At 51.1% G+C, this 23,753-nt stretch overlaps 1 protein-coding gene across 1 annotated transcript in view; it reads right to left on the bottom strand.

Annotated features, from left to right (window-relative positions):
- Positions 1-23,753, bottom strand: part of PAPPA (pappalysin 1) — a 253,157-nt gene that overhangs the window by 42,878 nt on the left and 186,526 nt on the right. The window contains exons 14-17 of the mRNA XM_043453579.1: positions 18,210-18,378; positions 15,620-15,803; positions 5,772-5,982; positions 4,965-5,136 (exon numbers count right to left, since the gene is read on the bottom strand). Of these exons, the coding sequence (XP_043309514.1) occupies positions 4,965-5,136; positions 5,772-5,982; positions 15,620-15,803; positions 18,210-18,378 (736 nt within the window). The remainder of the gene's footprint in view (positions 1-4,964; positions 5,137-5,771; positions 5,983-15,619; positions 15,804-18,209; positions 18,379-23,753) is intronic.

Genomic DNA, 23,753 nt, shown 5'->3' with positions numbered 1-23,753 from the left:
AAATGCTTTTAACAGTGCAGTTACTGCGGAAATCATGTCCTTTTTACAGATTTGAAAATTGAGGCTCAGCCAGGAAGTGAAAAGGTAAGTTTTTAAATGATGCTGGTGTGCTGGTTAAGAGTCTGGGCTTCAGTCAAACGTCCCAGGTTCCAGTTCCATCTCTGCAACCTTCCCACTGTGCAGACTCGGGGAAGCTCCTTAACTTCTCTCTGCTTTGGTTTCCTGTTAAATGAGCCTGGAGTTCGCTGCCTGAGAAAGTCATCACGGGGCTCAGTGAGTTAGGCTATGTGAAGGCATTTATAGCTTAACACACAGATCAGGCTCTCTAAGGGTTAGCTGAGCTCTTAACTACTCTCTTGCACTGTCTCAAAGGGAACTTTAGCATCAGCCCAAGCATTACCCGCATTTGAGAAATGGCAGCCGCCAGAATCGGGAGGCGGCAGGGCCGGAGCCAGGCTTTTCCCTGTAAGCCTCTGTGCTTTACTACAGCGCCGGGGCGCAGAGATGGGGAGGAGAGGCTGGGGGATGCGCGGACAGGGAGACCCGCACTGCTTCTAGTTAGCAGAAATGGAAATAAACAAAACAATGGCAGAGAAATATGACAGCAACAGAGCAATTCAGCTCAGTCGTTCGGTCGTGTCCGACTCTTTGTGACCCCACAGACCGCAGCACGCCAGGCTTCCATGTCCTTCACCATCTCCCGGACTTTGCTCAGATTCATGTCCACCGAGTGGGTGATGCCATCCAACCATCAGGGCAGAACTACACAGTGAACCACAAGATACGAAGGAGGCAGCCTGACCTGATAACAGCAATCTCAGTTCTGCCTGGACTTCCTCCCAGTTCTATAAGGTGGGCAAAACACCTTAACTCACCGAACCACACCTTCCTCATCTGCAAAATGGGACAGTGATGCCAGACACCGTGAGGCTTAAATGTCCGTACAAAGCACTTAGCCCAGACTGGCATGGAGTACATGCTCAATAAATCGCAGCTGTTATTTATTATCTGCCTCTGTGTCTAGTCAATGGCCTCACGTGCATTTTGCTTCCTCCCAGGGAGATACAGGGGTGACATGTAGCCACGCAGCTGCAGGAGTCAGGCTGGGCAGAAGATGTGGTTTGTGCAATGATTTGGCTAGGAGATCTGACTCTGCTACTAACTTGCTGTGTGACCTGAGGTATGATGCTTCCCCTCTCTGGGCTTCAGTGGTCCCACCTATAAAATAAGTGGGTTGCAGTGGGAAAACCCTAAGGTCCAGCCCACTTCTAATATTGTATGGGCTTGGGATGTCTCTGACTTCCTCTAGGAAACCTTGCATCCTTGGGCAAGCATGTGACGACCCTGAACCTAGAAGCTGCCCCTGCTTGGGAAGGCATTATATGTGTGGGGGGTGTGCCGGGGTTGCACACTGCACAATTCCACAGACCTGCCCTACTTTCACGGAGAAGGCAATGGCACCCCACTCCACTACTCTTGTCTGGAAAAGCCCATGGATGAAGGAGCCTGGTGGGCTGCAGTCCATGGGGTCGCGAAGAGTCAGACACAACTAAGCGACTTCACTTTCACTTTTCACTTTCATGCACTGGAGAAGGAAATGGCAACCCACTCCAGTGTTCTTGCCTGGAGAATCCCAGGGATAGGGGAGCCTGGTGGGCTGCCGTCTCTGGGGTCGCACAGAGTCGGACTCGACTGAAGTGACTTAGCAGCAGCAGCAGCCCTACTTTCATGGCCTCAGTTCATCCTCACAAATAAACTAAGAGGTAGCCAGAATTACTTCCCCTCCCCCATTTTATGCCTGAGGAAACTGAAGCGTAAAGAGTTAAATAACTTGCCCAAGTCTACCAGCTAGTAAGTGGTAAAGCCAAGATTCAAACTCCGAGTCTGGATCCAGCATCATAGTGGCTCCCTAGGAATGAATGAAGTTGAGGTTTGATTTGTTCATTTGCTTTTAGTAGCAGTGGGAAGGAGTATGCGAACCTCCCCTTCAACAGCCCCTGTCCTCCCTTGCCAGGATCTGGAGCTTGTTTGGAAAGCAAATAATTCCCGCTCCATATACACGCTGTTCAAGATACTCTGCGCCGTACGTTTTGACTATGTTTACAGGCAGCGAGAGGGGATCTGAGGTGAATACTAGATTTGGCTCCCAGGCCCCTGGTCTGAGGGTAGAGGAAATTCATTTGCAGCACAAACTAGAAACGTCAATTGTATTAGGAGCCCATTTGGCACACGCTCCCTCATTCCTTAGCCGGCAAGCAATACCCTGCTCCTTAGCGTCTGGCCTCCCCGCCAGTTGCCAAACAGGACCGCGTGAGTCGTCTGATAAATTTACATTTTCCTCTCCTTTAAATACAAACTGGCCATGAAAGGTACTTGGCAGGCCCCAGGCAGACTGGGTTTCAGTTTGATAACACGACCACAGCCAGAATAGTATTTGGCTCAGCCGTTTGGGTAACTGTTAGCAACAGTTTTATGTAAGGGAGCGAGAGGGAAGTTGATGGGCTGCGTGAGGCCGTGGTAATCTCTGGCCTTTGCTTGTTCCGGCCCTGGCTTCTGCGTCCCTGGCAGCTGAGGAAGGGGAAGGACTCGGGTACACAGACAGAAGCCCTGAGCCTGCCTCCCCTTCAGGGACTGCCTCCTGGACTCACTCTGCCCATTGTCCACAGTCGGGGGACCTGGGCTCCGATTCTGATTCAGCTGACACCAGCTGCATCACCTTGGGTGGCTGAGGGACTGTCTCAGCTGGAAAACGGGGAGACCGGCCTGGATGTCCGAGGAGGCTCTCAAGCCCCGTCACTTTCTGAGCACCTACTAGGTGCCTGGCACCGTCCCCAGTGCTGAAAACACAGGGAAGGCAAAAGCTGTGTTCAGGGATCGCAAAACCTAGTGAACGTGAAGTCGCTCAGTCGTGTCCGACTCTTTGCAACCCCTTGGACTGTAGCCCACCCGGCTCCTCCGTCCATGGAATTTTCCAGACAAAAGTTCTGGAGTGGGTTGCCATTCCCTTCTCCAGGGGATCTCCCTGACCCAGGGATTGAACCCAGGTCTCCCGCATTGCAGGCAGACAATTTAGCATCTGAGCCACCTGGGAAGCCCCCAAATCTAGCGGGGGAGTGTGAAATGAATTCCAATGCAGCGTGGTCAGTGCTGTGACGGAGGGGCACAGAGCCCACAGTGGGAGGGTCGGGAAGAGGTTCCGGAAGAAGGGGTGCCTGGGCTGAATGGTGAAGGACAGTAAGGCTGGAAAAGGTGACAGGGCTTCTTTCACAGAGAACACCCAGGTGAATGGGGAGATCTCTCTTACTGTGATGGGGGAGATATGCTGAATGCACAGGCGAGATTCTTTCTAAGGGAGACAGGGTCGCTGGTTCACAAAGGACTTTGAGCAGGGGAACCGTCATGATCACATGTGTGCTCTCAACAAGCCCCTCTGGATACAATGTGGACAGGATGCTGGAGAGGCAAGGAGAAGGCGGGGGGCAGTCAGGAAGCTGCATGTGGGCCGGGAGAGTAATGCTGCTGGCCTGAGTTAGGCTGGTGGCCTTGGATAAGGACAGTTCAGGAGATCAGAATGGGCAGAAGTCAGTGGCTATCTGGAGTGAGAATGTGAGTAAGAGGAGCTGAGGATGTTGCTCCAACTGTGTCTAGTATTTGGTAGATGTTTTTCCAGTGGTCATGTACGGATGTGAGAGTTGGACTATAAAGAAAGCTGAGCACCGAAGAATTGATGCTTTTGAACTGTGGTGTTGGAGGAGACTCTTGAGAGTCCCTTGAACTGCAAGGGGATCCAACCAGTCCATCCTAAAGATCAGTCCTGGGTGTTCATTGGAAGGACTGATGCTGAAGCTGAAATTACAATCCTTTGGCCACCTGATGTGAAGAGCTGACTAATTTGAAAAGACTGTGATGCTGGGAAAGATTGAAGGCAGGAGGAGAAGGGGATGACAGAGGATGAGATGTTTGAATGGCATCACTGACTCAATGGACATGGGTCTGGGTAAACTGCAGGAGTAGATGATGGACAGGGAGGCCTGGCATGCTGTGGTTCATGCGGTCGCAAAGAGCCGGACACGACTGAGCGACTGAACTGCATTGAACTGAATACCCACTACAGACTGACAAGAGGGAGGTCCTTGCACTGGGGCCCAGTTGGCTGAACTCTGGCCTCACCTGAGTAAAGATCCTTGCCCACCTGTGAGTCATGGGGCTGAGGCATCCACCCTAAATGGAGGGTTCTCTCAGGGCTGGAGCTCCTTGTGGACCTAAGTCTTCCTTGGAGCCAGCTGGTTCCTCATTCTCTTTCCCATTCTTGATTCCCTGCCTGTCTTAGCGGGTAGAGGTGGGTGGGTGTAAGGATTAAGGAGATGCCATTCACAGAACTCCCTCAGCAGGGCTGGTGGGACTGCTGAACTCTGCCTCAGGTACACGTGGATTGAGATAAAATCCAGTCCCTGCCACCTCCTTCCATCCTTCTTCAGTAGTCTCAAAACTGTACACCTAGTCTAAATATGGCTCCCTTTCTCCAAATGCTTGAGGAGCCACTGATGTCTCCAGATAGTGGAAATCATGATTCTCAATATGTCAGAGCAATGTAAGTGGCAATGGTGGTAAAAAGTCAACAAAACAGCCTCAGTCACACCTTACCCTGGATCAAGTTCAGACATCGGGATTTCACTTATGATTTCTTTCATAAGGTTCCCAACACTGAGATTTTTTTTTTTTCAAAGCTAAGAATCTCTGAGCCAATAACATGCAGTGTGATGGGTAGGACCACAAGGTTCAGAGGGATTACAAAGATGCTGAGAACCCAGCTCCTAAACTTCTGCGTGGGTGATACCGTTATTATACAATTCTGGCATCTGCAGGGAGTTTCCTGGAGGATGTGGTTCTTAAATCCTGGCTGGTCTTTAGTAAACAGAGGGGAAAGGGATCCAAGTGTTGACTCCAAACTCAAGGGGCCTCACCTGGGTGGCATCGCTGTCTTCACACTTGATCCTGCATTCACTGTTGAACTGGAAGCCGTTGGTGCACTGGTACAGTCCATGGAATTTCGGTGGAGGGGGATCACATGTCACAGGAACACAAGCTCCCTCCTGCCAGCTGCCATCCTGGGTACACTGGGTCTTGAAGGCCCGTCTTTCAGGAAGAGACGGAAAGTAGAGACATCTCAAGGACCAAACGGCTGCAGTCACACTCTACTGAGACACCCACGGTCTCTGGAGCCAGCTGGCCTCTCATGTGCCTTTCTGATTCCTGAGTCCCTGCTCATCCTATTGGGTGACGGAGTGAGTGAGGAGGGGTTAAGGTGAATCTCCACAGAACTCTTCCGTCGGGGCCGAGCAAGAGTTTCATGTGGAATGAAATAAAATCAAGCCCTGCTGGCCCATTTCCCCCCACTTCCTTCCAGGGGCGCTGATGGGGGCTGACCCAGGGATGGTATGGATACCCACCATCTGCTGCATACCAGGCACTTTGCGAGCACTTCACAGACACATCCTCATTCATCCTTCACCCCCATCTTATGCAGAGACTGTTACTATCCTCCCCATCGTATTGCTCAACAATAGAGGCCCAGAGAAGTGAAGTCACTGACTTCAGGTCACACAGTGAGCCAGCAGCTGATGACAATGTCCCCCCAGATTCCCAGGGAAGAGCATGGGATGATGGTGGACAGAGAAGTGAGCACTTCCTTCTAACTAGACAGACCTGGCTCCCCCTGTCCCCCTCGCCAGCTCCAGCCGCCGGGAGCGTGCCTCTGCAGCCCCACTTACTTCTTTGACTTCCGGGAGGAGCCGGGCACGTGGTATCCAGGTCTGCACTTGTACTTGCAGAATGACCCCACCTTGTGTTTGCTCTCGCGGCACCGGGCCGTCTGGAGGTCCGCGTTGGGCACCGGGGGCGGAGCCAGGCACATGAGTTCACACAGGGCCTCCGGGAAGGACCACAGCCCGTCCTCCATGCAGGTCAGGAGGCTGTTGTTGCCTGCAGGACACAGGCAGGCAGTGTTAGTGGAGGCGGCAGCTGGGGAGGCTCCGATAGGCCAGCTAATACACGTGCTGCCTGGACTCAGGTCAACCTGAAGAACCAGAGACACTTCCACGTGTAATTCCAGCCCCTTCCACCTTCAACTGAGGAGTCTAGGGAGTGGAAAGAGCTGCCACAAAATTTAAAAAAAAAAAAAAAAGGGAGAGACAACTTGGGGAGTGACATACCCCATGTCTACAGTGAATCCAATTCAAGGCTCCTGACTTCTGATTCTGAAACCTCTTATATTGCACAGACAAGGGAGCTTCATGATCCTTGTCAACTACAAATGGACACTTGCCACAAGTATTTGCCAGCGACTGAACGACAACAAGAAGGGCATTTGCCACCTGCCTGTGCAGAGATTGAACCCTATGCTGTTGCAGCTGCCGACCTGACCTTCAACACCCCCTGAGGGGAATTCAGGGGGGAGGGTGAGGCACTCTGTGCTCCAAGGAAACTGGTGGAACAAGTCTTTAGATAGTCAGATATTTTCAGGAACTGATTTCATGATCCCAATCCTTGGATCTCCTCCTATCTAGGAAATCACTAAATCCCTTCATGATGACATCAGCTCCTCGTGACTAACAGAAAATCTTTTATAAAGTAAGAACTTGATTACACTGAACTCCTCCTTCACCAAAATCTTATATATTAACCTTCCCCACTGCCTCTTCGGAGCGGTTCCTCAGAGCTATCTGAAGTCCTACCTCCCAGGCTGCCATCCTCATTTTGCCGCAAATAAAACTTAACTGGCAACTCTCACTTTGCGCATCTTTTTAGTCCACACTTCCCTCCAACCTCCCTGCTTTGCATCTGAGACCAGAGATGAAGGCACTTGCTTTCCAGTAATTGGCAGAGTAAGCATCCCTGGTAGCTCAGCTGGTAAAGAATCCGCCTGCAATGCAGGAGACCCTGGTTTGATTCCTGGATCAGGAAGTTCCCCTGGAGAAGGGTTAGGCTACTCACTCCAGTATTCTTGGGCTTCCCCGGTGGCTCAGACAGGAAAGAAAACGCCTGCCATGCGGGAGACCTGGGTTCAACCCCTGGGTTGGGAAGATCCCCTAGAGGAGGGCATGGCAGCAGCTCTGAAAGGATCACAGGAGCTGCATGAGAACCTCCATTCATTCGGGGCTTCCCAGGTGGCGCTAGTGGTAAAGAACCCACCTGCCAATGCAGGAGATGTGAGAGATGTGGGTTCGATCCCTGGGTTGGGAAGATGCCCTGGAGGAGAGCATGGCAACTCACTCCAGTATTCTTGCCTGGAGAATCACCATGGACAGAGGAGCCTGGTGGACTACAGTCCATGGGGTAGTAAAGAGTCAGATATGACTGAAGTGACTTAGCGCACGCGCGCACACACACACACACACACACACACACACACTTCATTCAACAAGCATCTATTCAGTGCTTACTCTGTGCCAGCTACTCCTGTCTATGTGGAGACAAGACAATGAACAAAATAAACCCCAAACCCTGCCCTCTTGGAGCTTATGTTCTAGTGGGATACGGATAAGAAATTATCTTTTTAAAAAAGCAAACTGTTTGGTGTGTAGAAGGCGGAAAGAACTATGGAGAGAAATAAAACAGGAAAAGAAGATGAGAGCATGTGTAGGCGCCTCTGTGGCTTCGTTCCCTGCTCACTGCCCTCTTCCTCCTCCCGTATCTGGGTGAGTCACCTGTGGGAGCCCAAGGCAACTCAGGGTCTGTGAGCCACACAGAGGACTCCACGTGATAACCTGCGACGCTGCACCCTACACACACTTCTACATCAAGTAAAAAGAATAAAGGTGTGGAAGAGTGGCTCATTTGGTTTCTATAGAAGCAGAGATGGCTCCAGCACACCAGAGGTTGTAAATTGCATTATTATTATTATTATTATTATTTGCATGGTCTTGTGATGAAGGCAGTGTTGGAGTGCCTGGGTTCAGCAAGAGCTGAGCGGAGACTGGGAACCACAAAAGATAAAGGGAGCCCTACCCTCTCTAAATTTCCCAGGAAAGATAAAATGCCTCTGGAAAAAGGGTCAAGATGCTTTACAAGTACACCCTATCAGCTAGGTAAACCCTAGACTGTGAAGTGGACATTGTGGTTCTCCGGCGGTGAGCTCACAGAAAAATCACAAAAGGTTAATCAAGAGAGAAAAGGCAGAGTGGAAATGTACATTCTTTGAGAGGGTACATAGGCGTTAGCGAGCACTGCAGTCAGAAGAACAATGTTAACACAAGAGCTGGTGATTCAGGACCATGGACATGCCCCACACCATGGCAGACTCTTAAGTGCGCAGAATCAGCATTTCCAGGCCCCAGCTGTGGCCCCCACCCTGCAGCCTCCATGGGGCTCTGAAGCAAGCAGGGTAGGATGCAGCTGTCCACGCCCTTCCCACGTGCCCTTGGCCCTGACCTCCATACGCTGAAGGACGCCTACTGCACCCGCAGCTGTTTGCTGCTGGAGGTCTTTCACTCTGATCAGGGGTGTTTGGCCTGCATGCGGGGCAGGCTCACAGCGCTGAGGTGTCAACGCTCATAGAAGTAGCACCCAAACCAGTGAAGGGGCTGGTGCATTAACACGACAATTGCCCGAGTTACGGGAACTCAGAGGAATTAATCTTGCCCCGTCCGCCATGCTTTCCCAGAGGGACTGAGCCAGGCTGTCCACAGGGGGGTGGCTTTAGAGGAGCCCTGATGCTTCTATCATTTCCATGTCTTCCTCTCACTATGTTTCTTGGGGGAATGTGACTCTGGACACGAGGTGAAGGCGTTTCTGAGCCTGGAGTCCCTGGCTGAGGGTAAGAATGCTGAGGGCAGAGACTAGGTTTCAGAGAGTGATGTGACACTGTACTTTTGTCTGTTCATCTTTTAAAGTCAAGGAAACAAATCTTGCTCAGACTGTCTACAAATGTGGCTAATGAAATTTCAATCTCCAGTGAGTATTAAAATGATTACAAATGTACTATCAAAAGAAATAAATCTACTTTTATTATTTTGCTGTAAAGAGTACCCAGAAGATCAGATTTCCTTGAGAATACCTTTAAGACTGAAACTAACCTAGATTAGAATGGGAGGAGGGAAATGCCAGGAGATCTAGGTCTGTTTTTTTTTAATGCCTCGTTGATTGTGCTGGCATCGCCCACATCCTAAGGGCTGGGGCTGCACCTTGTTCATTCTTTTATTCCCAGAACCCACCCTAGTGCCAAGCATACATGCATGCATGCTAAGTCACTTCAGTCATGTCCAACTCTGTGTGACCCCATGGACAGCAGCCCACCAGGCTCCTCTGTTCACCGGATTCTCCAGGCAAGAACACTAGAGTGGGTTGCCACTTCTCCAGCCAAGCATCCAGGAAGCCCTAAGTGTCCACTTGTTGAATGCATACTGCTGTTGCTTAGCCACTCAGTGGTATCCGACTCTGTGACCCCACGGTCTATAGCCCCGCAGGCTCCTCTGTCCGTGGGGATTTCTAGGCGAGAATACTGGAGCAGGTTGCCATTTCCTTCTCCATGGGATCTTCCCAACCCAGGGGCTGAACCCACATCTCCTTCAAGTCTCCTGCATTGCAGGCAGATTGTTTAGCACTGAGCTACCGGGGAAGCCTGGAGTATTATGAATTTACCGTGACCTTGAACAAGTCACCTGACTTCTCTGGCCCTAGGCCAAAGCCATCTTTAAGTTCTTGTCCAGTTCTAATATTTTAGGATGTGGAAGGGTATTGGCCACTGAATTAAGAAAGCAAAAACACAGCTAGCTGGACTGGGATAAGGACAAATCACATTTGTAGAGTCCATGAGGTAGGCATAGGAAGAATGACTGGCCCCACCTCCTTGATCCTTCTAGTGACCCAATTTGTCCTTAATCTCATTTTGCAGGTGGGAACACTGAGTCCCTGAGTGGAAAAGTGAGCTTCTCGAACTATAGCTGGCCTTCACTCCAGGTGTGTCTGACTCCTGAGGGCTCCCTTGACCACACTCCAGAGCTTTTACCCAAGTGTATGGCCACAGAGGAACTGCCGTCTAGACAAAAACCTCGGAACCAGAAACATGAGTGTGTGCAGTATCTCAAAAGCAAAACTAGTCATCTAATTTCACCATCCCTCCTGTCCCCACTGTCCAGAATGGTGTCTCTCACTTCCAAATGTCTGCACTGAAAGGCCCTACATGTTAGACACAAAGGAGAAGAAGAATGTGCTAAGATGCAGTCACAGTCAGGGATAACGAATGGGTACTGTCCTAAGACAGGAAAGAGCCTGGAATGTTGGACACCTGCCATAACAGAGGGGCTGGGAATGTGCAAGTCAGATGATTTCACAAGACTGCTGGGAATGGAATGCCTGGCAAGAGGGCACCTCTTCTAGTGTAGGGACCCCGGGGTCACTTTCCGGCCCCAGTGCTCATGGTAATGCATACATGACCTTGCATGAATGTCTTCCTCTCTTGGACCTCAGTTTCTGCATGGCAAAATGAACTGATGACTTCTGGCTTCTCCCAGCTCTGGCTGGAGAAGCTCCAATACTTTGGCCACTTGATGCAAAGAGCAGACTCATTGGAAAAGACCCTGATGCTGGGACAGATTGAGGGCAGGAGGAGGAGGGGGTGACAGAGGATGAGATGGTTGGATGGTATTACCGACTCAATGGACATGCATTTGAGCAAAGTCCAGGATATAGTAAAGGACAGGGAAGCCTGGCGTGCTGCAGTTCATGGGGACACAAAGAGTCAGACATGACTTAGTGACTGAACGGCAACAACTAGGTTGAGAGGCATGGTTCAGAAAAGGTCAAAGGAATTCTGGAGCAGCAGCTAAGAACCCTGAGGTGAGAATACGCTTGACTTTTGAAACCTGAGCACTGTTCAGAGTGAAGTAAAGGTGGAGGTGGGGGATGAGGGAGACAGAAGAATTATCTAAGACAGAAAAGAAATCTGTTGCTTCCTCTTATCACTGCTCACATCTAAAGACAGTGTCATTAGCAGCTGTGTGATCTTGAATAAGTTTTCTTTTCCACGGTGCTCGTCTGTCCCCAGGAAGGATTGGGTAGTGGTTTACCATTAACCACTACTGGAGTAGGAAATGGCAACCCACTCCAGTATTCTTGCCTGGAGAATTCCATGGACAGCATAGTCCGTGGGGTCACAAAGAGCCAGACACGACTGAGCAACTAACACTTACCATTAACACCCAGTGGTGGCTGGGACCCAGGGACATTCTAGACCCTGCTACCTCCAAAGCACTAGGATGATAAGAGGAGAGTAGCCTTCTCTTAGCAGTGATATGAGACGTCCTCTTTGGTGGAGACCCTTAGGATAAAGTTGAATCCTCCAGGTCTGGCTATCTGCTTCTGAGAAAGATGAAAGGGTCTCTGCCTGAGAGAGGACAGAGGATGTGAAATTCCTAGAGGGAGAAAGATCAGGACAGGACTCTGAGGGAGAGGGTAAGGGGCGAGGAAGAGAGTGGGGGGCTGGCAGGAAGGTTAACTGCTGGACACTGTAGGACATGGCCATTCCGTAGAGTCTAAGAAACCAGAAAATGCTCCATGGTACTGAGTGTCTTCTGGAAACCAGTGAAGAGGCTGAGTTTAAATCTCGGGCCTTAGATAGAAGTAGACAGTGGGGCTTTTAGAAAGACTATTTTTTTTTTTTTTATTGGCTGAGCTGCATGGCATGTGGAATCTAAGTTCCCTGACTAGGGACCAAATCCACACCCCCTGCAGTGGAAGCATGGAGTCTAAGCCACTGGATCACCAGGGAAGTCCCGGGAAAGATCTTTGTGGGATGAGAGCATGCTTGCTTTAGAAGCCCCGCTCCAGAATCAACATGCAGTGCACCTCACGTGGTGGAGTTGAAGCTGACAAGGTCATGGATGCAGTGATGCACTTTTAGCCATTGAGTTAAACATTTATGATTCTGAGACTGAGGTTCCTTCTTTTAAACTTGTACTTTTTTCCTCTTGCATGTGTGTAGGTGCAGTGGGTGTTGTTAGTGTTCATGTGATAAAGGGCCCTGGCAGGAATGACTCCAGAGCTGTGGGCTTGCAGGGTATTTTGTGGACATCTTGATGAAGGCTCAGAACTTAGGGGAAGGTCAGGATATTCGAGAAAAGTTCACCTGGATTCTAAGGGACTGGTGTGTTTGTGGTGCTACTAATATCTGCATTACACTGGCCTTGGGGCCACACTCAGCGCTTCCCCTGGGTGGGGGCTTCTGGTCCAAGCACATTAACCTCTAGGTCCTGAGTGGAATGTGGAGGATGGAGCAAGTCTCCACAGGTCCCAGGACTAAGGCCTCCATGGGATAAAGAGGTCAGGGGTCAAGAGGGCAGCCACTGCCTAATTCTCACAAGAGTGCCTCTTGGAGATGAGTATTTACTAAGTACCTACTCTGGTTCTGGCAATTTTATTCATACCATCACTTTTAATCCCCACCATAACCCTTCAATGTGGATGCTCTTACACCCATTTTACGGATGAGAGTACTGAGGCTCAAGGATGCGAAATTGCTCTTCTAGGATCTACTAACATCTCCCAATGTGAAATTCATCTCCTGAGATCAGGCAGCTGGGGCAGAACAAAGAGTTCAATCCCTCTCTGTCTGATGAAAGATGAAAGCTCACACTCCTTTTGCTTAAATCTTGCTGTGGGGAAGGAAAAGCAAAGGGCATAAAGGGAAGCAGACAAGAAATGGGGGGAAATTTCGTTTTGATCACCCCTAGTGGTTCAGACAGTTAAGAATCTGCCTGCAGTGCAGGAGACCTGGGTTTGATTCCTGGATTGGGAAGATTCCCTGAAGAAGGGAACGGCAACTCATTCCCGTATTCTTGCCTGGAAAATTTCATGGACAGAGGAGCCTGGTCGGCTACAGTCCGTGGGGTCACAAAGAGTTGGACACGACTGAGGGACTTTCACTTTGGGCTTCCCTGGGGGCCAAGATGGTAAAGAACCTGCTTGCCAATGCAGAAAACATTAGAAATGCAGGTTCAATCCCTGGGTTGGGAAGATCCCCTGGAGAAGGGAATGGCTATCCACTCCAGTATTCCTGTCTGGAGAATTCCATGGACAGAGAGCCTGGCAGGCTATAGTCCATGGAGTCACAAAGAGTTGGACATGACTGAGTGACTAACGCTTTCACTTTATCTTTTGGCTTAAGAAGCAAAGAATTATTAACAAGCTCAAGAGAGAGGACCAGGACCTCTGCCCAGCCTTTGCCGCCAGCAGACCCAAGCCAAAGCATTGGACCTGGAATCTGAGCATCTGATGATGCTGAGAACCAAGGGCATGGTGCGTCAGTGGATCCTGCCCTGTATTCTCAAGGGACGATGAAAGTGGGGATCAACACCATCAAAATGACAGTCCTTCTAGGGTCACATCTCCACAGTGAGGTCATTCCTCCACCACAGTAAGCAGAGAAGCAATGACAGAAAATCACTTTGATTAAGGATTATTTCAGCCCTCATTGTGGCTAATAATCAATGCTCATTTATACACCTCCCTTTCCCAAGGAAGGACCTCTGACTTAGAGGGGAAGTGTGATGTCCTAGTCTGGAGTTACTAATAAGCCCCATGTCTGAGCAGATGGGGCCAGGGACAAGCTCAGATAAGGTGGAGGCTTTGCAATTTTCACTGGTCTCTTCATCTCTCTCAGATCTCAATCTCTAGGGCAGCTCAAATAAAATGTCTATAACTTTTACACTCAAATTTTCTTGGCTAAAAATATGAGGGGACTTTGATTACTTAACGCTAAGAGCCGACTCATTGGAAAAGACATTGGTGCTGGGAAAGATTGAGGGCAAGAGAAGAAGAGGGAGACAGGATGAGATGGTTGGATAGTATCACCAACTCAATGGATGTGAGTCTGAGCAAACTCCAGGAGATGGTGAAGGGCAGCGAAGACTGGTGTGTTGCAGTTCATGGGGTTGCAAAGAGTCAGGCATGACTGAGCAACTGAACAATAGGAAAGGATGTATCCCAGAAGTGTTTTCTGCTTCTCTTTGGGGGCAGTTTAGTGAGATAGCTGGGTCCTTCATTCATTTCTTAAAAGAAACATTTCCTGTGGTTTTACTTTCATCAACTCATTCAGTTGCCCAGTCTATACACTTTATTGAGTCTTACTATGTGTAGTAATCTTTCAAAGTTCTATATCTTTTTGAAAACTTGGAGACACTATCAACCCTCTCCAATCATCCAAATGCCTGGAACTCATGAATTTGTAATATGACATCTAAGTGAAAGTGAAGTTGCTCACTCATGTGCGACTCTTTGTGACCCCATAGACTGTAGCCTACCAGGCTCCTCCATCCATGGGATTCTCCAGGCAAGAATACTGGAGTGGGTTGCCATTTCCTTCTCCAATATGACATCTAAGTTGAAGGGAATTTACAGACCTCCTTCCAAACCCCCACACAACACACAGAAATCCGCTCATTCCCATGATGGATCCCAAGGTAGGACCCATGCTTAGTGAGTTATTTTGGTTATCTGATGAAGGGACAATGTTTCCTCTGATAAGCCAAGCAAAGGAAAGTCCTGCTACCTCCGAAAACTGGGTATAATGCCCAAACCTAACACTCAACCAGAAGCCAAGAGAGTTATTCTGATGCTGCTGCTAACTTGCTCTGTGATTCTGTGCAAGTTCCCTCCTTCCCATCACTGGACCTCAGTTTCATCATCTTTCCAGTAATCAGTTACCCCTGCCTAGGTCAAAGAGCCCTTGGAGAGTCTAGGTCGCCCAGGTCAGCCTCTCACTCATTTCCAACATGGGTCCTCTCCTCCAGTTTGCCAGACTACGTCTTCTCACCTGAATATCCCAGCACCTAGCCCAAGAGACGCCCATTAGCTCTTCCCTCCTAGAGTGACTCCCCTTGGAGCTAGCCCTTCCTAAAGGGCAGCAGTGGGCTTTGAAGAAAGACAGACCTGGGCCCCGTGGTGGTGCCCCCCAGTAACAGCATGGCCTTGGACAAGTTCTTTCAACTCTGAACCTTGAGTTTCTCCTCCGTGAAAATTAAAATAATAATAACACTTTCCTCTTAGACTTACTGGACCCTCACCCCACCCAATGAACTAGTCACATCAGTTCCAGATGCTATTTTCTTAGAATCTTCTCTTTCCTTCTACTTTCCCTCCCTTCCTGCTTTTCTCTTTCCTCTTTTGCCAGATCTTAGAGACACCATCGGAGAAGGCAATGGCACCCCACTCCAGTCCTCTTGCCTGGAAAATCCCACGGACGGAGGAGCCTCATGGGCTGCAGTCCATGGGGTCGCTAAGAGTTGGACACGACTGAGCGACTTCACTTTCACTTTTCACTTTCACACACTGGAGAAGGAAATGGCAACCCACTCCAGTGTTCTTGCCTGGACAACCCCAGGGCTGGGGGAGCCTGGTGGGCTGCCGTCTCTGGGGTCGCACAGAGTCGGACACGACTGAAGCGACTCAGCAGCAGCAGCAGCAGCAGAGACACCATGCTTGTCCAACTCAACTCTCTCCCCAGCTGCACAACAAGGCAGTCTGCATAGAACAGGCGGCAGGGATCAGAAGCAGAGACAACACCCTGTCCCAGCCCCGCTGTTGAGTCCCCGCGGGGGCCGGAGGCGGCCGCTGGGCCCCCTACCTTTCAGCTGCGCCGGGTGGCGGCACTGGAAGGAGCACTTGCTGCCGAAGGTGGTGCCCTCGAGGCAGGAGAACGAGGCGGCGTAGACGTGGTGCTGATCTGGGACGCCGCAGTCCACTGGCTCGCACGCCACCTGCTTGTTCCACTTGCCCTCCGTACAGGTCACCGTGACGCTGGGTCCTGTCTGGAAGACGGAGGCGGGCACCGTGAGATGTGGCGGGCGGAAACCCAACCCGTGGGGAAAACCCTTCCCCCCTGGGCTACGGCACCCGGAGATCCATGCTCCACATTTAGCTCCCTTTCCGGGATCCCAGCAACTGTTTGAAGGAGGTACTTCAGTTCCCGCTTTACAGCTGCCGAAACTGAGGCTCAGAGATATTAAGTGACTAGCTCCTAGTTTCATCGCTGGACAAAGGCTAAGTGGGAACTGAGCCCAAAGACACGGCTCTGCATGGCCGTCTGGAGAGTCTCCCAGATAGTTATTTCCATTGTATTGCTGCGAATCTTAAGGCTCAGACTTTCCAGGGCCAGAGGACTGCTTTTCATGAAATAGCCTCTGAAACACAGCACAAGAGTGGGATGCTGGATTTTAACCTTTGGATCTCTTCCTGGCCCTGGGGGAGCGGGGGAGATTGTGCTTGGCACAGAGTGGGCATCACCGTGGGGGGATGGGAGAATGGGATTTGGTTCTGGGTGCTGTGAGATCGTGGGCAAGTCCCTTTCCTCACTGGCATCAAAGTCAAGCATTGCTCTAAGAGCCACTCCCTGCTCCAACACATGACGCTTCAATAGCTGGGAGAAGTGGACGTGAAGAGGGAAGAAGGCTAGGCAAACGAAAGGGTCGACAGGGACTCAACACAAATTAGAAGACAGCATGGCTGGGGGTAGAAGGACAAGCCCAGGCTGAAGGGACAAGGCAGGGTCGGTCCGCGGCAGCCCAGCCCGGGGGGCCTCCATTCAAGGAAGAAGCCGCTACATCCCAGGCGATCAGGGATGCCAAATGTTGAGATGGGATTTCAAAAGCATGGGACACTGTTCCCCTCTTCAGCGCCCATCAAAGGAATGAAAGGTCCCTCACTGCCAAAGCCAGCTTAATTGTTTTCACAGGAGTCCAGACCTGCTGTGTCTGACACACGGAAGCAGGTGTCTAAGCAACTGGGCCCCGGGGCGCCTCAGTGGGGCTCTTTGCAAGCCCAGAAGCTCTGTGCAAACAGGCATTCCCAGCAACAAAGAGCGTGCCCCTGCACCCAGAGCATGAAGGGGGTAGTCTGCTGGTGGGGTCCCACAAGAGGCTGCACGTGGAATCCCCAAGTCTCAGGGCTTAATTCCCTGCTCCTCCTCGCACCCACCTGAGACCCCACAGGCGCGTTGGCTGAAAGCACCGCTACACCACATCTAAGTCAACCTGAGGCCACCATCCTTGTGCAGGACTCAGCCCTCTTCCCAAGGCCCCCCCACCGTGGCTGGACTCCAAGCCACGCCCATGTGGGCCGCTGGAAGGACCTTCATCACCCACGATCTGGCCACGTCACTTCTTCAACAGCTCCCTGCTGCCCTGAAGAGGACCCTCCCACTCCCTGACCAAGCTAACAGGGCCTTACATCAGCCCACCTTGCTTGCCCCTCCAGCCTCACTGCCCGGGTAAGATCAGTAAAACAAACGTCTGTCTGCGGTACCCTCCTTCTCACCAGTGGGCATCCACAGATTCCTGTCCACGCCCAGAGCCTGCCTCCCTCCCTCGCTGGAATGCGCGGCCCTCTGCCTATCTCTCCAGTTCTCGGTTTTCATATTACCTCTTCCAGGGAGCTTTCCTTGACTGCCCCTGTGCTTCCACAACACCCCGCACTTCCCTTCCCAATGTTCATCACACGGTACGGCCATTACTCACTCATCGTCTGCTCCCGGTCACTAGCTCCTTAAGAGGAGGAACTAGGTTCATCTTGGTGACTTCTTTCTCTAGCACCTAGTACAGTATACCCGGTGACTCAGACAGTGAAGAATCTGCCTGCAATGCGGGAGACCTGGGTTCGATCCCTGGGTTGGAAGATCCCCTGGAGGAGGGCATGGCAACCCACTCCAGCATTTTTGCTTGGAGAATCCCCATGGACAGAGGAGCCTGGCGGGCTGCAGTCCATGGGGTCGCAGAGAGTTGGACATGACTGAGCGACTTACACACACACAATAAGTCATCACAGCATCTGGTTCCCAGGGCACACATGTCTGAATGAATGAATGAGCATCGCATTGACAGGGGGCTCACCTCTTCTGAAACCAGCCCACTCAACTGTAGCAGGGCTCTGACTGTGAGGGTTTCAGTCCAAAAGTCACGCTCAGCCCATGGTTTTCCAGATTTTCAGCCTACACTGGCGATGCTGGTACCTGTGATGTGAATCACTACTCTGCACAGGAACCATGGTCTCAGAAATCCCAGATTGAGGCAGTCTTTCATTCAACCCACACCTCTTTATTGGGCATCTACTATGTCACAGCAGTGCTTCAAATGCTGAGGATTCAGCAGAGAACAGGTTCAACACCCGCTCAGCCTTTTCGTGGGCTGGAGAGGGACTCTGCACCTGGCACCCACACACACCTGGCTTTTGATCAGCTCGTCGTCCCGCTGAATCTGGAGCACGTAGCCGGTCCGACAGCGCACGGTGCACTGGGCGCCGTGGTAGCTGTCACTGCCAGAGCAGTTGAGCCAAGCGTTCTCCACAGCCAGCTTTGGGCAGTCCGCGGCCTCGCATGCGAAGTGCACACAGCTGAGGAGAAAGGGAAGAAGAGGGTGAGAGGTGCTTTCTTGCAGGACCGATGCACTCCAGCAGGAAGACAAAGGCTGACGGGCTCCCGCTCCGAGTTCCAGGAGGCTGACACAGGAGACACGCAGAGTGGACAAGACTCCGGAAGCGCAGCGGCCAAAGTTTATCACGAAGAGCACAGTTTATGGAAACAGACAACCCGGGGCTCAAATCCCACATCTTAAAAACCTTACAAATTACGAATCTGCAAATGCTGTAGAACCTTAGTTTTTCCATCTGCAAAATGGGAATTATTATGATTACAGCAAGCGTTCATTGAGTCTCTTATCTGCCAGGCACTGAGCTGAATGAAAGCCTTTTCATATCTTATGACAGCACTCACTTCCGGGGGTCGTTGTGAGAATTAAATCAGATAGTTGAGCAAAAGCATGGAGTGGAATTCCTATACATAAGGGCACGAAGGTATGGATAAATCTATGCTGTATTACTTAGAAGCTAACTTTGGGCAAGGTCCATCACCTCTCTGAGTTTCAGCATACTCTCAGATTAGGCTAACCCATAGCTCCATGAGATTCAACTGAGGTCCTGAAGGCGGAAGTCTTTTATAAACCGTACAGTGACTTCAGAATGGTTGATAAAGCGGTGCAGAGATCACGCCATGCATCTTACTGTAGTTGCCACCTTCCTGCCAACTGGAATTTACTTGTTCCCGTCTGAGCGCCATGAAGGCGTCTGCAGGAAGCTTTCTCCTGTCGCCAGGCAAGCTTCCCTGCAACACTGGGCCCTCCCTTCTCTCACGCCCTGGCCTCTTTTTTCATGGGCTGAAAGCACAGGTCTGGGGTGCCTACCGTGTGCCGGAATGCGTGCTAACCCTTCAGGAAACGGAAACAACATAAAACCCCCATGCTTAGATGATCTTTCCCCTCATATTACCGTCACGCAGATGCTTAATAACATTAGCGACCATTCACCGATTGCTTACATACATGCGCTCACCCATCCTCACAGCGACGCTATGAGCTAAGCGTTACTCATTTTACTGTTGGAAAGTCGGGGAGCTGCGAGATCGAGTTACTTGTTTAAGTTCCCATCCAGATGTGTGACTCCAAAGTCCTCATTATTAACCTCACGCCACACCTGGACTAGAACTTCCCTGAGGGTAGAGATAATGCCCGTTTCATTCCGATGTACTTCACACTGCCAATGAAAATGCCTCGGGTGAAACAGACGTTTCCTAACTAGCAAGGAACAAACGGTGGCAGTGTCTTGCAACAACTCTTAAGCGCTCTGCAAACATCGGGATATTGAATTTGAAGGATTCTAGGAGGCAGTTCTCTCGAATGTTGCCCCTCTGGCCCTGTCTACCCCAACTCCTGGCGTACAATATACACAGACAGCTGGGGTTGCCATTCAGAGCCTTAAAGTGTTTGTTTTCCTGTTTCTATCTAGCACACGCGGAGCGGTGTGGGGGTCAAGCCAACTTAAGAAGTTCTCAACGTTTTGCTTGGTGCTGGTTTCAGGATAAAACCCCACACTGAGGGTTTTATAGGAACAGGGTTACTCACCCCCACTCTGTATCCCCTGCTGAAAAGTATGGTGAGAATTAGAGTGGGATAACAGTGGGGAGGTGAGGAGCAAGCATCTCCAGCACTTGGCACAAACAAACTCAACTTTTTAAAGCACTGGGACAAGGCAAGTGTTCAGTTCCGGTCTCACACCCACACTGATGTATGCTTCGTAGCTTTCACACACCCGCCTCCCCTTCACAAACGCAGGATGAGCTGGGATGAAGCGACACTCGCCGAGACTTTCTGATGCCTTGCCCTTTTCTCTGCTCTGACAGCCTCTGCCCTGCGCCACCCGGAAGACTGTAGCTTTGGAGTCAACACGAGGTCTTTGACACCAAACAATGCAACTGTTCACGTTGTGCAAGCGCTGGGGTAAAGAGCCACATGGTTCCAATTTAAACAGATTTTAAGTCTGTAAGCCACCAGCCTCCAAGCGGGTCTTCTGACCTTTGCCTTACAGTTTGACTATTCTCGCTCTGCACACCCAGGAGGCCCCCAGTCTCCCATCTGATGACGGACTGGGGGGAGCCTCTAGGGACCCTTTTTGAAAGACAAGGGCTCTGGGCTTCTCTGGGCTGTGTGACCGTCATTAAGGTTTAAAAAAAAAAAAAGTGCTCTCCCTCTTGTGCACATTAAGGTTCTTCTTCACAGGAAAAGGAGAAATTAAAAAACTTGATTTCCTCGAACAGAAAGGACCTATGGCTGAGCAGGTGGGCAGATCTGGGCTCCGGCCCAGGTTCACAATTTATCAGTTGTTTGATCTTGGAAAGTCACGTAATGACCTGAGCCTCAGTTTCCTCCTCTGTTGAGTGGAGGCCACAAAATGATCCCTCTCTCAAGATTGTCAAAACAAGGTGACGGGTCAGCCACTGACTCATCTACTCAACACACTTGCCTGGGGCTCTCACCACACAGCAGACACTGCCGCAAACACTGTGGATCTGAGGAGGGAGGGCGTGTGCCAAAGATAAGTCATAAACAAGCTTGTTTTAGACAGTAAAGCGCATACAGGAGGGGCGCTAACCCCAGGTGAAACTATAGAGGGTGACACCTGGGAGAGGGGAGGGCGGGGCACTCCGCACAGAGGGGTCGCGGAAGCCTCCTCGGGGACACCTGAACTAAGACGCAGATGAAATGAAGGGGATCAGCCACGTGAAGGTTTGGAGCAGAGAGAATCCCAGGCAGCGGGAAGAGCATGCACAAACGCCCAGGACAGGCTGGAGCGCGGCGTGTCTGCAGAACAGAAAGGCCAGCGCAGGGGAAATGCTACGGAAACGATGATGTGCTGTGAGAAGGGGGTCCCTCTCCTCTGGTTCCTCCTACTACAGAGGGAAAACACCCCTATTCACATGGGCTGCCTGGCCAAAAAAGTGTTCAAACGGGGAGAGCCGATGACCAGTCACCTTTCTCCATGGCAGGACTTCTCAGAACCTTGAATTCTAATGCACATGCTGGGTTTCCAGAAGGGACTAATGCATGCATAACTTCCCAAGCTCTGAGAGCCTTTCCCCGTGGCATGTTCCTTGGGACTAGGGTCCTCTGGAGCGTATCTGAGGGAACGTGGCCTCCCTACATTTTCAGGACACTCATCTGCACCTGGCTTACAGGCTGGGGGACAGGAAGGAAGGGGATGAGGAAGCAGTTCGCCCCAGGTATTGGCAGTTGTGTTTCACCGACATCACCTTATCTGCATCCTCACTGTAATTCCACGAGGTAGGGTTATTATTCCCATTTGTGAGAAGAGGGGACTAAACTAAGCGAGTTTAAATCACTTGCCCAAAGGCGCTCGGCGTGGACAGGACTCCGGCGTGGATCTGTCTCTGTCCCCAAGTCCCTGCTCTTCCCTTCGCTGTCCTGTTAGCTGGAGAGGGCTGTGTGAACACATGGCCCCAAAATGATAAACATCACCCCAGCGGCCCCTCCCAAATAACTCACTGACACAGCTCTGTCATTTCTGAAACACAAAAACAAAAGTCAAAACAAGGAAAACAAAACAAAAGCCTCTGCCTTCATTTAAAAAAAAAAAAAAAGGAGGGGGGAGGGATTTCATACCAGTGACGGGCTGTCATAAAATGACAAAAGAAGGGGGAGAAAGAAAAAGTAGCCACTTCTCAGAAGGGAGGAGAGCGGTTGATCCCAATGGGGGAAGGGACACAGGTAATTTTACCAATAAAATTCGCACACCCGGGCAAAGGTGACACTCGGCACCCTCCCCACCCTATGCAAAGATGATCAGATGTTTACGAATTGTCTTTTCTTCCTACACCTATGTAAGTTATTTACATAGAGACTCAAGCTCCATACAGAGGGAGATCCTTAAGTGATCTGACAGTCCTCCAATTGTCAACCCCCACAATCAACTGAAAGGGCCCCCGATTGTGCATAACGTGGGGCACCTGTGTACCCCTCAACTGGGAGAGAGGAGGCCAGAGGTCAAAGGCCTGGTGAGGGCCCCCCTCCTGACTGCCCCCTGACCCACGGCTTAACTCCTGCGGTGACTTCGCTGCAATTATGCCATGGGGCGGCGGGGGCAGTCAACAGGCAGCCGCTTTATAGATCATTCTGAGCTGCGCGGCTGGGGACAGCACGTGCACCACCGGGAAATGAAGGGGGAGATGCTCTCGGCACGAGCGCTGCAGGATCACTTGGGAAGTGAGACCGCGGAAGAGTCAGCAGGCAAGGCAGGACTCGCTTTTCTGCCCAGCAACGAGGCTACTGCAGGAAGCGATCCCAGCAGGCTCCACTTCCCTGGAATCCTAGAAGCGAGCCGGTGGTGTGGCGGGTGCGGCACTGGGAGGCAGGGTCAGCAGCTACAGCATCTGCCCGACCATCTGAATGGCCAGGTGAGCTGAGCGCGGGGTGGCCAGTGGGAGGCCGCCTGCCGACCAGAGCTGCCTCTCCAGTCCCAGGATCTGAGTGGGTCCGAGGTTCCAAATCTTGTGATGTGTTTGAGTGGAAAGGATTCTGGCCTTCACTCTGTATTCTCCTGATAGTTAACTGTTACAAGTAACTTAAAAACATGTCAAACAAGGGCCAAAAAAACCACAAGTTGCTGGGGCCTCTGGGACAGCTGTTTTGATACCTCTGATGATGGGGAGAGGGAAGGAAAAGCTTTGCCCTGGAAGTCCCGAGACCTGGATTCCAATGCCATGTGGTTCTGCATCTTAAACCACTGGGGCAACTTTGGGAAACATTTTCCCGGCCTGGACCTTAGGTTTTCCATCCTTGAATGAGGGTAAGGAACCAAAGAATCTCTTCACGCCTCCTAGCTTCCAGGGGTCAAGTCAGGGTGTGGACAAAACCATGGAGATGTATGATTTCAGAGCCCGCTGGAAGAGGAACAAGTAGACTTTGATAATCCCAGGTTTTGACAAGGATATGGAACAACAGGGATTCTGACAGGCAGGCTGGGGCTGGAGCGTGGCTTGGAGAGCATCTTAGAGAAGAGTCACGCATATCCATACAGGTGAGACGGGCGCGTGCTTAGGCACAGAAGTTCCATTTGCAGGCATATGCCCCAGGCCACCACTCCCAACAGATGTTCCGAGAGGTGCTGATCCATTCGAGGGTGGGGACACTGGGTGAACCTGGGGACGGCGACCTGAGGCCTGGGCCGTCCGGCTGTGAGAAGGTTGCTCCTGGGCTCCCAATCTTACAGATTCTTAGAGAGCCCCCAGTCAGGGCACAGACTCCAGGGTCTTTTGGTTCCAGCCTGTAGGCACCCGCTCTGATGCCACCACTACCAATTACTATCAGACTAAGTTCACTCTGGCTGCAAAGGAGTAAGTCTAGTCACACGAAGAATTTATT

The sequence above is a fragment of the Cervus canadensis genome, chromosome 30, assembly GCF_019320065.1.
Source record: "Cervus canadensis isolate Bull #8, Minnesota chromosome 30, ASM1932006v1, whole genome shotgun sequence".
In the NCBI taxonomy this organism is placed as follows: Eukaryota; Metazoa; Chordata; class Mammalia; order Artiodactyla; family Cervidae; genus Cervus; species Cervus canadensis.
This window is presented reverse-complemented; position numbering and strand designations above follow the sequence as displayed.